The sequence below is a fragment of the Venustampulla echinocandica genome, assembly GCF_003357145.1.
Source record: "Venustampulla echinocandica strain BP 5553 chromosome Unknown scaffold_0, whole genome shotgun sequence".
NCBI classification, from domain to species: domain Eukaryota; kingdom Fungi; phylum Ascomycota; class Leotiomycetes; order Helotiales; family Pleuroascaceae; genus Venustampulla; species Venustampulla echinocandica.
The window spans coordinates 3,409,939-3,424,431 of record NW_022474205.1 but is presented as its reverse complement, the minus strand read 5'-3'; the positions used below and the strand labels follow the sequence as shown (position 1 = coordinate 3,424,431).

Sequence of the window (14,493 nt, the reverse complement as noted above, 5' to 3'; positions counted from 1 at the left end):
ACAACCGCATCTGCGATGCCACTGATGGAAAGTCTTGCTATAATAGAATGTCTGATGTTGTGCATACTGCATCATAGACTATTCCACCGGGCTTATTTGGATGTCAAGATTTTATTTGTAATTTGCTTCGTTGTCACTCTGTGGAGATCATACGATGCACCCTATTTGCCGCCTTGGTAATAGGACTTCCTCAGAACGAAGACTTGTATTCCATGATTCCACAACTACAAAGATAATGAGATTTAATCAACTGGTTGCGGGCTGTATACGGCTGTAAAGGAAGTCATATCTTATTCCAAGCCATGTATTGTTTACCTCCAAAGGGTCAAAACTCTTGCCCCCTCGGTTAACCATGATGAACAGGCTGGTCCAAAAAGGGGTCCCAACTTGTCACGTGATTTGTCATTCTACCCTGTCCTCATGTAAGGGCCAGGATTTCGGAAAGTCTCTGAAAATTACCCTCTTAGAGCAGATACAAGGAAGCTGAGAAGAGCAAGATTGTGGACTGCTACTGTCTACTCTGACTGCAGATAGGGGTCGGCACATACAAAACAATTGCAGACCCTAAAAACCCCCAAGTTGATAGTTCTCGAGTTACAAATCAGTTTTGACGGCTACTTATTGGCAAGTGTCAAGCCCAGAGCAAAATAGAAAAGAGTGGCTTAAGGGGAGCAACTAGGTAACTGTATCAGCTCGTCTATGCTATTTGCCTATCTTAGGTATCGGTACTTTCAAGTAGCTGGGAAGTTTGCTCAGTGCCCATGGCTGGCGACGGGATCACCTAGTATAAACTCAATTGGAACCATAAGAGAGAAGCAGGAAACGAGATGCGCGGATTGAAGAGACTGCGCACATAGAGAAGTCTGAGAAGTGATAGAGGAAGTCATCTGCGCTAGAAGATGAGCATCCCGCCTAGAAGTTGGATCTCATCACGTTGCAACTTTGTCTGTGATGCAATAGTTTTCATGTGTCATAAAATTTCGACTCTTGATCTCCGAACGCCTTCTTTAATTTTGCTCTCAATTCCAAAAGCTCCCACAGTCTGCCACCAAACCGTCAACAACCCTATTCCCATTCCAAGCGAGAGACTTGTTAATCGAACTATAGGGTTGAGATCAGAATCCCCGCGATCTAGAAATGGAGGAGCTGGAATTCTACTTACAGGTGTCAAGAAAGACTCTGCCACAAATCTTGCGCGTGCGTTGAGCTGGCCCAGGGTTAGAAAACTGCTCCCATAAGACTCAAGAACTTACGAAAAGCTTCATTTCCGAAATTTCCTTGTCCACTTCCTCCATAAACTGTATAATAAAGTCTACGAGCTTGTGCTTCAACATTTCCTCGGTATGGAAGTTCGTAATCAAGAAGGAAATATCATATCCCTATCAAATATCAGCCTCCATCTCTGGTATGCAGCGTATGCGCGACCAACCTTCACCGGCTTCCGCCGTAAAATAAAGAAAGCCTCTGCTCTCTGCGTCAAGAATCGGGTGAACTTGTGCACCAAAATGTGCTCTATTTCGTCTGCCTGCTTGATCTTGATGCTGATGCGGACACTGTTGATGCTAGGCTCAATAAAGACTCGCTCGTTCTCGTTTCGCGCGACAGTAAGAGGATTTAGCAGCACTTCTGGGGAGGTCTGCGCTTCGATTTCGGGGACATTATGCCGTTCGGAGGTCTGGGATGCGAAGTTGGAGAGACAGAGGGCCGAGGTGAGGGAAGAGCGGACGCATTGCAAGTAGGGCCTGAGTGATTGGGACTATATGAGATGTCAGTACAGTGGCAGGCAGCTTGATTATGGTTGTATGGGTGTATGGTCGCGGAGAGCAGATCATAAGGCGTGCATATATATACGCACCATGGTGGTTATGTTGTGATGTCAAAGGAGCTCTTGTGGTTGTGGTTCATCCTCCGTCGCAATGGTGTAAATCGGTGTCGTGGGAGAGGTGGGGTCCAATACAGTATTTACGGCATTTATAGATATTTACGGTAACGAGCGCTAGCGAGACCCTAGGAATCGTGTATTTACAATCCGATTCACACTGCACTCCCAACTCTCCCAGTCTCCAACTTTCTCTGGCGCAACTCCTCCTGCAGTTATTTCTGCCATTACCACTACCGCTAAGTAGAACGAGGCTATCCGTGCAACTCGCTCCTAAAACTTAATCCGTTGCTGTCTCGAGATCTGATTCGAGGCAGCTGCCTACCCCGCCACAACATGGCAACCATTCCAGGTGTGTAGCAAAACAAGCTGTCTTGAGCGCTGTGAATGTCTGCTAACACCCGCCACAGTTATTGTCAAGCACCAAGGCAAGAAATACAGTGTCGACCTCGACCCTACCTCTACTGGCGAAGTTCTCAAATTTCAGCTTTATTCCTTGACAGGCGTTGAGCCAGAGCGGCAAAAGATTTTAGTGAAAGGTGGCCAACTCAAGGATGACACGGAGCTCTCGAAGATCGGCGCGAAGCCAGGCCAGACATTCATAATGATGGGGACACCGGGAGATGGTGGAGGCCAGCTAAGCAGGCCCACGGATGCGATCAAGTTCGTCGAGGATATGACCGAAGCAGAAGCCGCACAGCAAGTTGGTGCCACTCCTGCTGGGCTGCAAAACCTGGGCAATACGTGTTATCTAAACTCAACTCTTCAAACCCTGCGATCGGTTCCCGAGCTTCAGGAACAGCTCCAAACGTATACTCCAGCTCCTGCTGCTCCGGGTACGCAGGGCTCCACTCTCGGGGATCTTAGCATGTTTGGTCTCGGCGGTCTTGGATCTTCCATGGACCTCACAGCCTCGTTACGAGACCTCTATAAGCAAATGTCAGAGACCCAAGAAGGCTTCCCGCCACTGGTATTTCTCAACGCCCTTCGTGCCGCCTTTCCCCAATTCGCAGAAAAAGCCAAATCTGGGCATGGTTACGCACAGCAAGATGCGGAGGAGGCGTGGTCGCAGATCGTTGCACAATTACGCCAGAAGTTGAAGATAAAGGACACATCTGCTAGCAACGGAAGCGAATCCACGGAGATTTCTTTTGTTGACAAATATCTTGCTGGAGCGTTCCAATCAGTCACAGAGTGCGATGAGCAGGCTGCAAAGGACGCCGGGGAAGAGCCTGTAAAAGGTGAGGACGTTTTCCTGAAACTGGACTGCCATATCAGTGGGACTACGAATCATTTGAGAGACGGTATTCTGGCTGGCTTGGAGGAGAAAATCGAAAAGACCTCACCAGTTCTCGGTCGAGATGCTGTCTATACCAAGAAATCCCGAATCTCACGGCTCCCGAAATACCTGACTATTCACTTTGTTCGATTTTTCTGGAAGAGGGAGGCTCAGAAGAAAGCCAAGATTATGCGCAAAGTCACATTTCCACACGAACTGGACGTGGCTGAGTTCTGCACCGACGAGCTCAAGAATATGTTGGTCCCCGTCCGAGATAAGGTCCGTGAAGTACGGAAGGACGAGGAAGATGTTGAGCGGACCCGAAAACGTCAAAAGCGCATCCATGACAAGCAGGTTGCTGATGAGAAAGCTGGAATTGTCGATTCGGTCTCCGAGTCCAAGGCCGATGAGAAGAAGAAGGCGGACGAAAAGAAAAAAGATGGCAAATCTGCGGGTGAAGCTGATGCGATGGAAGATGTTGTCTACAAGACTGATGCCGAGATCGAAGCCGAACGAACTGCCGCCATCCTCGAGGCCAAGAAGGAGCTGCATGCTTTGATCAACCCTGAGCTCTTGAAGGACGACGGAGCCAACAAATCTGGCCTCTACGAACTTCGTGGTATTGTCACGCATCAAGGTGCTAGCGCGGACAGTGGACACTACACGTCCTATGTCAAGAAACAAGGTCCTCTTGACCCAAAGACTGGTAAGAGAGGCGAGGAGGATGGAAAGTGGTGGTGGTTCAATGATGACAAAGTCTCGGAAGTGGATGCGGAGAAAATCGACACGTTGTCCGGAGGAGGGGAATCGCATTCTGCACTGATCCTCCTATATCGTGCTATCTCTCTACCTACGGCTGAGGGCCTCAGTGAATAGAACGGTTAGATAGATTGCATGTCAAGGCGTTTATATGTACGACGGGAGCCGTCTCTAGAGGTGCCTTGTGGTGGACTGCGTAAAGAATAAAAATTATGATGAGTTTATCTATTGCCTCCTCGCTCTGATTTCCTAACCAATTTCCCTCATTTCCTTGCGCGCAAGACTATAAGCATAAAGTGACAAGTGCAGCTGCCACCTTCTGAGAACCCACTCACAAATAGAACCAAAGATGTAGTAAAAGACTCCAAAAAAGATGCCAATTCCAAAAATAATGGAGTATATTGCTTGAACACCCTAGATTTACTTATATATCCCTGCTCTCCAACATGCCCTATATATCATGCAGTGATTCCAGTAGCTTCTAGTTTCGCTGCCACAAGCGCAATCAAAGCAGCTCCAACACCCGACCCATCCTTAGCAATTCCAATGCGGATTCTCTTCTCGCCAGCATGGCCAATACCATCCACGGCCCTCATGGCCTCACGCATATAATCCTCGAATCCGGGATAGAATTCCACCAGACTGCCATCCACGCCAATATCAACAATATCTTCTGGGCCGCCTTTGGGGTCGAGTCGACCGGTGTGGAGAATGATGCCAGCTACAGCAACGCCTGCCAATCGAGCTGCCCGCTTCGCGATGGCGTGAGCGATATCCTTTACAGCTTGTGCGTCTTCCAGGCTCGGTGCCTGGACCCCGAGATCTTTCTCAATGAATTGACGCAAAGTTCTTAGGCCGACGGAGTTGTCAGATTGTGCTACTGATAGGATACTGCTGTCAACTGCCCACTGTTGCTTGAGGGGCGCATTGTCGTCAATGACGGTTGTGGATCCAAAATCGTTTGACGAGGAATCCTTATCTGTAAAAAACGGGTTTTTAGAATTGCCCATCATTATGTCGAGGACAATACGGAGGATCTCCCCCAAAAACATGCCCGAGATACGTTTTTCGAACATTTGGATGCCGGGGTTAACACTCTCCTTGTCTAGAATCTGGTCATATATAGTATTGGGGAGCACCTTCAGCCCATTGTCGAAGGAGCCCCATTCGGTGTTGACAACCATTTGGCCAGTGGTAGAGTCGTATGCGCCCTCTAGGGGCTTTTTGATTTTAGACATAGTTTCAACATAGGCACCGTTAGTACCAGTCCCAAATATTGCGCCTAAAAGAGTATCGGTTTTCCCTGGAGCCGTATATGATCGTGCCATGAGTGTTCCCACGGTATCATTGACAAGAGCTGACACTTTAACGGGCAGTTTCAGAAGGTCTAGCTCCTCTTGTAGCAAGGCACAAACATCTTTCCCGACTGCATCCTGAATATCAAAGCCTTTGGTCCATCTAATCAGGGTACCACTATTGATTCCGGTCTGGTGCACAGGAAAACTGAATGTGAAGCCGAGACGGAAGATAGACTCTTCTTCGTACCCTGTTGGGGTACCGGGCGTCTGGTGACGTTCTACCCTCCCTTCGAAATGCTCTTCGTGGTGTGACTTCAAGAACAATTCGACTTGCTTTGCAAGGAAAGCAAAGAGTTCTTTGGCGGTTTCGGCCACCATGAGCTCCTTGGGGATAGCTACCTTGGACTGGGTAAGGGTGAAGGTGGTATCTCCATGCAACTGAATGGAGCAGACTCGGAAATTCGTTCCACCAAGATCAACGGCCAAGTAAAGACCCTAGCTAGATCGTCAGTTCCCGAATCCCCAGTTGAATGCTTCGCGTACCTTCTCTGTTCCGTTTGGCACGCCAGTAACAAAGGTAGGAATTTGACTCAAAGTCGTGCCATTCTTCTCCAAGCCCTCATCTACGCCACAGTTAAGATTATGCTTCTCAAGTTGTTGGCTGATTTAGCTGTACGCACTCATCTCCGTAACGAATTCTACCACTGCATTTCTGACATCATCATCCGAGAATTCGAATAGCGCGGAGATCCGCTTTGCCTCCGCCAGAAGGGCCATCTCGTGCGGTCTTGGCCTTGATATAGGTTCTTCTATCTGGAAGGGGGAAAGGGGTCTGCAAGTCGCGGTTTCGAGGGCGTATGCTGGGGGGGAGAAGGAGGGGGTTGGAGTTGGGGATATCGACAAATTGCCCTCAAACAGGAACTGCACAGTCTGAAACAACGCACATGGTCAACAACAGCGCGGGAAATGGGCAATCTATTTTGTAATCGATCACTAACCAGGACGACAGCGAGTAATGCAAACGAAGCAAGGTGCACAAGGCTGATGGGCTTTGGGTTTGAGCGCAAAGTCGACACGTTGTGGGCCGGCCGGCCGGGAAAGACTGGGTTGGTCAATTGCTGGCGGCGGTTGCGGCGAGAAGCAGCACCAAGCAAGTTGGATTGGGATTGGGATTGGGATTTGGAGTTTGGGATAGAGTTAGAAGAAGCCAGGACTTTTATGTATAGTAGAGGAGGACGGGGTAGTGTGAACTTTAGGCATATGACGACGTAGCCAGGTGTATAGAATTATGAGACGATAACCACGGTTTTGGCGGGGAGGGCAAAAGGAGGAGGGGCAGCGGTCGCTAGGGGGTCATGGTTCAGGGAGTATGCGCGAGCCTAGGCCGTTAACGTCCATGTTAGGCGTGTGTTAAGGCGTATATTTACCTACAGTATAGGCGTATTAGGCTTAGGCCTAGGCTCGGGCAATAAAAGGGCCGTAGTTGTATAGTATCTGCTGCAGAGTCTAATGCTTCTCGTGCCAGCAATATCCTAGAACTAACAATCAACCCAATCAATTCTCTAATTGACCTTTTGACCCTTCGCTGCACCTGCACATACAGCTGTAGTACACACTCGAATACCACCGGGCCGGGGCTACGGACCGTTCACCATGACGATGCTGCCCGAACACAATTCATTCATGCTCCCGGAGTGGGTTGGAGATGTTAATATACTTTCCTCTTATACCTACAGTCTCTCCGTCTCCGCCGTCCGGGAAATATAGATAAATAAATAAATACCTAGGTACGGTAGGTAGGTATTTTAGGTAGATTACTTGGTTCCCCACAGAATGATTCTAGGCGGTCTCGCCTAGCTGCACCCCCGGAGCTTCATAATACAGCACAAAATAGAAATTCCAAAGCGATAGCACTCTTATTTACAAACAACTTTATACCCCTATGGACTTGTTTTGTAATTAAATGTTGTAGCGTGGCCGAGAAACCAAGAGTGTTAAAATTCGAATGTTCCACGAATTCTGACACTCTCTGGTGATGTATATGTATTTTGGTGGCATGATATATGTTATCAGTAGGTATACATCTACACGTATGAACTCTCTGCTACCTTCGAGCCTCTATATACTGGCGGAATTGCTATGCCCTGGCCCATCGAATTTGTTCTAAAATAAAGCGTATCAATGCCTGCTTTTAACTAGATGTTCGGGAGCAATAATATAATCTAATCTAAGCTAGTGATATTAGCATTTTGAAACATTGGAAAAGATCGATCGTAGGCAGCCCTCGCAGACCACTCCAAAATCACATCGAGGCGGCGACTCCACCTTTATATACACCATCTGCCCGCCTCTTCGCCGTTCGTCATGACGCGAAATTGCCAATTCCAGTGAAGTCAGACGGCCGCAATACGTCCAACAAGCCACTATGGATATGTCTTCGCAGATGCTGTGGCCTTGACGTTTAATAGCCCGCGGGAGACTGCGATCATTCTTGGGCTATCGACCCATTTTGCACGTCTGACAAATTAACCATCTGGTTGAATATTGAATTGCTGGAGGTGCCCCTCCCTTTCTCATTACCGACCCACGAGGCGGAAGGATTGTCAAGACAACTAGAGCACGGAGTAGCTCATCAATAGGCTCACAAAGCACCCCTAAGAATGCTGTAGCCATCCAAAACAACCTCTAGGCAGCTACTTTAAGCATGCCATCTTCAAGTTACAGATTTATTGTTCTCGGACTACCCGAAATCCCAAACTCATCAGCGAACAACAGCCACAGCCTCGTTCTCGAATCCTTCTCCATGGTGCATGCGGCCGGCTGTTCCTCACGACATGTTAGGACCGAACTAAGAAGATCCGTGCATGCGGGATACTAGAGCACCTTGAGGATATGTAATGAGGATAGAAGGAATCCAAACAAGAAGGCCATATCATTTGAAAGTGAGAGCTTGCCCCTGACACGCGCTCGAGCTGCCCGCCACGTACGAGCCACCTCCTGAGTCCTGATTTCTAATTCCCAGCCGACACCTGCACATCTCGGCGGAAGATAAACGGAAGGAGGTGCGCCTAACCCAGCAATTATAATATGCAATTGTGAAAAGGACTGACTCCGGGGCAAGTAGCAAAAGACGGGGAGGAAACTTTTCCGTGTCGAGTCCCAAAAGGCACTTCCAGCCAATCAAAAATGGCAGGACTAAAGTCCTACAGTATATGCTGAAACTCAACGCAACCTCAACTCGGAGTTTCTGAAGTGGAGAAGGGATCGAGTCCGAATTATACTCGACGAGGGCCGCAGGAGGTCACATGTTACATAAGGAAGGGCCCTAGGTAAGGCAGGTAATAATGTTAGCAGTCAAGACTATTTATTAGCGGTGTCGATAAGGCAGACTTACATACCTACGTACCTACGTACCTCTGTAGACAAAGACGCCTAACTGCGGGGCGGGACACCCCTAAAACAATTAAAAACAATTAACTTATAAAAGGCGGTCATAGGACGAATCCTATTGGCCTGAAGTGCGAAAACAACCAGAGTCGAGTGAGGCTGAGTTCTAGTTATCCCACCCCGCCCCGCCCCGCCGATGGAGGACGAGGAGGAGCGGAAAACTGGAGACCCGCGCGGATGGACCTCCATCTCCCATTGCCAAGAACAAGGACATCACCATTACCTCCAACGTCCAACTGCAACGCCAATTCCAACTCTGTTGCTATATATTAATTTGATATTAGCAGTGCGCAATCTCTTCATTATTCCCGGGCAAGTTTTTCCTAGATCAACAACCTGCCGATTGTGGCGCTGGTGACAGCCAGCCTCTACTGGGGGGAGAGCCACAACAAGGCGAAGCGAAAGGATTCCTTCTTCTCAGCTTCTTCAGCCATCCACGCCTCGCTGCTCCATACGAAGGGCAGTCCCTCTTTATCCAGATCCCATTCCAGTCCCAAACTCCAGAGTCCCGGCCACACTAGCCGCGGCAAGACAAGAGAAGAGAAGAGAATCTAGACACATCCTTGGACCTGCATCGGGCTTTGTATTTGCGCCTGCGAGTGTCTGGTCGCATTGCTGCAGAGGCCTCCCTCATGCGCCGGTGCCGATAGAGAGGATCGTTCGGAGGCATATCGCTATTCCTGTAGTTGCTGCTCCAGTGCGTCCTCCGTACAGGGGCTGCTTCTGCTGCCTGCCCGCGATATTCCTGTTCCTTGGGGCCAACACACGAGAAGTGGACGAGAACGAGAACGAGGTTCAGAACGACGCAATTCCCGTGGGCTACTTACTTTGTACTCACTGCTGCTGGCCATCTCCACGAAATACGAACGCAAGCCGCCCAGCACGCGTCCGGAGCAGTTGTCCACAAGGAACACCTGGTCAGGTCCTAGACTGTTATTTATTAGGTATATTTCGCGGACTTCAGCCCAGCGGCGCTGGCTAGCGGCAACGTGCTTGGCTGGGCTCAGGGCTGACAGTTGACAAAGAGCGAAACTCTGACATTATTCTTCTGGCTCCCTCTCTGAGGGACAACAACTGCCCGACGAACCTAGACCACAGCCAAGGACCGCAGTCCTGGAGTCCTGGAGGACCATAAGCCCCAAAGCCAAGGACCGGCCGCCCCCCCAAGCCCAAGCACTGAGGAACTCCCCCCCAGCTGCTCCACGCGCGGTCTGATTATTCCCCTCGCTCTTCTTGTCAGCACGCATTGCATTGATTAAAACCGCCTTCTTTCTCCTTCCCTTTTACCCTCCCTGCCCATATGAGTTCTATGAACTCCCGCTTCAAAAGCCTTGGATTCGGCTCCAAAAGGAAATCAAGCGCCCTCGCTCCCACGCTCGCTCCCAATAATCTCAACCCACCAAACCCCACTCCTCCAACCTCGCTCGCGCCGCAGCAGCAGCAGCAGCAGCACTACCAGCAGCAGCAGCACCCCGACCAGAGGCCCATTCCTTCAACAGCCTCGTCCTCTTCCTCAACCTACAACCTACCCATGAATTACGCTGGAGCTGGCGGGCGCCCACCCAGCTACACAAATAACTACGCTCCTGCTCCCGCAGGCGTCGGTCGTACACAGAGCCCTTTGACAACAGGAACTCCTCGAACGCCGCCAACCCAGATGTTGGGCGGACCTCCCCCGATCAACACCGCCGCCTCTGGTTATCCTCCTGGCCATCCACAAGCAATGGGACCACCACCACCAGCTGGCGGCCCGCCTCAATACGGCGGTCCACCACAGTATGGTGCTCCGCCTGCCCCAGTAGGTGGAGGCAGTATGGCTGCTGCTCAGTATGCTAACAGAAATGCCGTCGAGGTTGAGGGTGCTGGCAGGAGCAAAGCCCAACTGATCGTGGGTATCGATTTTGTAAGGACTCATCCTGCTACTTCCCCACAATATGTCCATCACTAACTCGCTCAGGGAACAACATTCTCAGGCGTTGCCTTCGCGTTCGCTACGAACACCGAGGCGAAAGAAGATATCATTACAGAATGGCCAGGCGCTGGATCATACACCAAACAAAAAGTTAGTAACCTGTCCCGCGCTCGTTGCACAGCTCCTGACAGCAAATAGATTCCTACGGTGCTATACTACGATCAATACCAGAAAGTTGTGGGCTGGGGACCAGATATCGCGGATGCTTTAGCACCAACTGGCTACCCAAAGCCTGGTGTGCAAAAGGTTGAGTGGTTTAAGCTGCAGCTCATGCTTTCGGGTAACACATATATCGATCCTATTAACCTTCCTCCCCTTCCTCCCGGAAAGTCAGAAATTGATGTGGCCGCCGATTACCTCTTCAAACTCCGACAAGCCATGCGGAATCAATTACAAAAGACATTGGGTGAGGTATTCAACCGAGAGGAGCGAAACATTAGGTACTACCTTACCGTGCCTGCCATCTGGAACGATGCTGGCAAGGCTGCGACCCGTGCAGCTGCCATCCAAGCCGGTTTCTTGCGTGACGAGAACGATAACAGACTTACGCTCATCACCGAACCCGAGGCTGCTGCTCTTTTCTGCTCCAAGGCTGGTCTTTTGAATCTAAAGGTGCATGATGCAGTGTTGATTGTCGATTGTGGTGGTGGAACCGTCGATCTGATTGCCTACGAGGTCGAAGAAGAGTCTCCTTTCACGGTCTCCGAGTGTACAGCAGGATCTGGTGATTCGTGTGGCTCAACAGCCCTGAACCGAAATTTCAGCAACATCCTCCGGACAAAGATCCGAAAGATGAAGCTTCCCGATGGATCCAAGACCGCAGGCAGGGTTTATGCTAAATGTATTATGGACTTTGAGAACAGGATCAAGGCCGATTTCCGGAATAACAACCAGAAGTGGGCGGTCGATGTTGGCATCGAGGCTGAGTTCCCGGAAGCTGGCATCGAAGAAGGATACATGACATTCACAAACGAGGAGATCTTACAGTGCTTTGAGCCCGTCGTCAACCGCATCTTAGAACTGGTACGAAATCAGATCATTGCCATTCAAGCGCAAAACCGCACGCTACAAAATGTCTTGGTCGTTGGTGGTTTTGGTGCTTCAGAATATCTCTTCCAACAGATCAAGCTCCACGTACCACCTCAATTCCAGGCCAAAGTTGTCAGACCCATGGACTCCGTTGCTGCTATCGTCAAGGGTGCGGTTACCGCAGGTATTACGGAGCGAGTCGTCACATCCCGTGTGGCCCGTAGACATTATCTAATGGCCACCCTTCAGCCTTTCAAGGAGGGCCATCACCCCGAGGCTTACCGTGTCCCGTCGTTGGACGGAAAGGATCGATGCAAATTCACTCGCCAAATATTTGTGCAAAAGGGTCAACGAGTCAAGATTGGAGAGCCTGTCAAGGTTTCCTTCTTCAGGCAAGTGGCTCCTGGTGCGACTTTGATGTACGAGGATATCTTGTATGCATGCGACGATGATGTTTGCCCAGAATATACGAAAGATCCCCGTAAGCCTCCTAATATCCCAGTACGTAAAAAGAGACTGGCACTAACAGTGTGATAGGCGTCAAGGAAGTCGTAACGCTCACGTCAGATCTTTCCCGCAAAAACCTTGAGAAGGATTTCGAGCGGATGGACACCCCGCAAGGCACATTCTACCGTGTGTACTTCGACATCTACCTAACGCTGGACGGATCTGAATTCAACGCCGAATTGGTATGCCAGGGCGAGGTTATGGGGCGCTGCACGTCGAGATTCAAATGAGCGGATTACAGATTTCGGACAAAGATATGAAAAAAGATACGAATTTCCTTCTTACATTCCCAAAGAATACCAACCTAAGCTTGAAGATGATACTGGGGGTGACAAATGCGAAGATGGACCATTGGAAAGGAGTTCTATGAGAATGGATTAGTTGATTTGATGCCGAGGGGACGACGCGTGGATATATGATCCCATTATAAAACTTGCGGGGATATCACTCGGACCATTACCAAGTATGAATCCGACTATTGTGGGTTTGATGTTTTAACGGAGCAGCCTTCTGTGCATGGTAATTAGCGGGCGAGCTTCATAGTTCTAGAAATACCTTTATAAATGTCCATTGTAGGTAGCAACCATCTTCAAATTCCGAACGATGTCAACCTATCATAGAATTTCGCGTTATGTTATGGGAGTACCTTTCTGTTAAGACTGATATAACCTCGAAAGTTGGTGACGTTGGAAATATAATATCGAGATGGGCTTTATAGCTGTTCTCGCCAGAGCAAAATGGAACACTTCAATGACTTATCTAACATCAAGTGTGAACCATAGTGGTTTAGATAGGTAAACATTATATACCTTATGTTCCATGTGGACATCCAGAATATGCCCACTTGGTTCTCGATACTGAGTTAGTTCATACGGTAAGTATTTACAAGATACTCTTCAAATATTTTGGCGCGTGTAACGCTCATACAGGGTATTCGTCCATGTAAGGATTTAAGTCAAAAGCCAGTAAGTTCGATCCGGAAACGTTTTGGAACCCCTACTCTTGATGTGCAAGCTCTAGTAGGTAGGAGTTTATGCAAAACGTGGAACCCACTAACTTCGCAGCAGCTATCCTCTTAGTATCGACTATGGGCGCTCTTTAGCACATTGCAAGCTTTTGTAAAATATGGTATGCAGCCGTGGGAAACGCTCCTTGGTGGCATATTACGGCAGGACTCTGTTATCACCTCTCTTTTCTATAGACGGTATTTACCTTCGTGGAGCTTTGGGCCCTTCAATAATATTATAATCTTTTAATTACGCAGCTGCTTTTTCTGTATACCAGCAGTGTCTCCATAGGTTTTCTTATTAGTCAATAGTTAAATTGGGCTGATTTTGACTGTTAAGATTGACACTGAGATCTTCGAGACACCTCCTATCAGATGCAGTGACAGTATACATAGGGGGTGCGAGCCATGAGGGAGGTATGGTGAGTAGACTTCATAGAGCCCATAAAACAAAGTGCTTGTTCCGTATCCAAATTCTATAAAGATTATATCATTGTATATTTCAAGGCTACGAAATACTATCAAGGTTATTGTCAGCGTCTGAATTGTCGATTTGATTAAGAAAGAAGAAGCTCAGCGTCTGTTCTCCAATTTGCCATCGTCTAATTCCCAGCTTTGGTCAGAGCCATATCCAACTGAGCGAAGGCCCAGAGGCGTTAAAAAAAATTACTCGGTTACTCTGAGTAAAATAAATAGAGTAATAGTCGTTACTCTTGCTCTACCTACTAATTTTAAACACTGAGCGGAGAAGAAATGTAGAAGAGGGAAAAGGCGAGCGAATCCCCCTATACAGAAGGGCGCGGGTCCCTGTCTCAGATGATCGACCGCTGCGCTTCCGGCCCGCGTAGGGGCGTTTTTCCCACCTCCAACTATGTAGGCGACCACTGCCAAATATGTTTCTATTTCTATTTTCGTGCTCATTCTCTCCCTCAATTTCATCTTGGTCTTTAATTCTCCCTGCCTTCCGGCTTTCTCTGTGGTGCGCCGGGATCCGTTCAAACCGGCTTTTGTCAGGATCGCCATTGCCAACCCCGGGAAGGCATGAAGCGGTTGGGCATTGGTTGACAACCACGAGCCGGGGAAGTTATCCCAGGTGCCCAGTTTGTCGCCAGCATCAGCCTTCTGGCATACAAGGTACGAAGTACGTCATTTGGATACCAGACGCAGGACGAGATGATCTGTGGCGCGATGCCCGGCCTTGACATTTTAGTAAGGGGTTTGAGACGTTGAGTGCAAGACATGTTATCGTAATCTTCCTTATATTTCCTGCGTAATGCTATTCCAAACTACAACCAAAGTTATTTGTTACAAATTTCT

The 14,493-nt window shown here is 48.9% G+C and overlaps 4 protein-coding genes across 4 annotated transcripts; 2 read left to right on the top strand and 2 right to left on the bottom strand.

Moving 5' to 3' along the window:
• Positions 1–1,092: 1,092 nt before the first annotated feature.
• Positions 1,093–1,858, bottom strand: BP5553_01065 (Arp2 complex subunit; the record flags this gene model as incomplete). Its single annotated transcript, XM_032009688.1, has 5 exons — positions 1,093–1,101; positions 1,163–1,207; positions 1,254–1,379; positions 1,430–1,756; positions 1,856–1,858. The coding sequence occupies 5 exons, from the start codon at positions 1,856–1,858 to the stop codon at positions 1,093–1,095; spliced, it is 510 nt and encodes a 169-aa protein (XP_031873742.1).
• Positions 1,859–2,215: 357 nt separating this feature from the next.
• BP5553_01064 (Uncharacterized protein) lies at positions 2,216–4,034 on the top strand (the record flags this gene model as incomplete). The annotated part of the gene is made up of 2 exons (XM_032009687.1): positions 2,216–2,231; positions 2,290–4,034. 2 exons carry the CDS (start codon positions 2,216–2,218, stop codon positions 4,032–4,034), a joined length of 1,761 nt encoding a protein of 586 aa, XP_031873741.1.
• A 341-nt stretch (positions 4,035–4,375) lies between these two features.
• BP5553_01063 (Phosphotransferase) lies at positions 4,376–5,992 on the bottom strand (the record flags this gene model as incomplete). The annotated part of the gene is made up of 3 exons (XM_032009686.1): positions 4,376–5,710; positions 5,759–5,838; positions 5,896–5,992. 3 exons carry the CDS (start codon positions 5,990–5,992, stop codon positions 4,376–4,378), a joined length of 1,512 nt encoding a protein of 503 aa, XP_031873740.1.
• A 3,970-nt stretch (positions 5,993–9,962) lies between these two features.
• On the top strand, positions 9,963–12,400 carry BP5553_01062 (Actin-like ATPase; the record flags this gene model as incomplete). Its single annotated transcript, XM_032009685.1, has 4 exons — positions 9,963–10,565; positions 10,620–10,724; positions 10,773–12,144; positions 12,201–12,400. The coding sequence occupies 4 exons, from the start codon at positions 9,963–9,965 to the stop codon at positions 12,398–12,400; spliced, it is 2,280 nt and encodes a 759-aa protein (XP_031873739.1).
• Between the last annotated feature and the right edge of the window lie 2,093 nt (positions 12,401–14,493).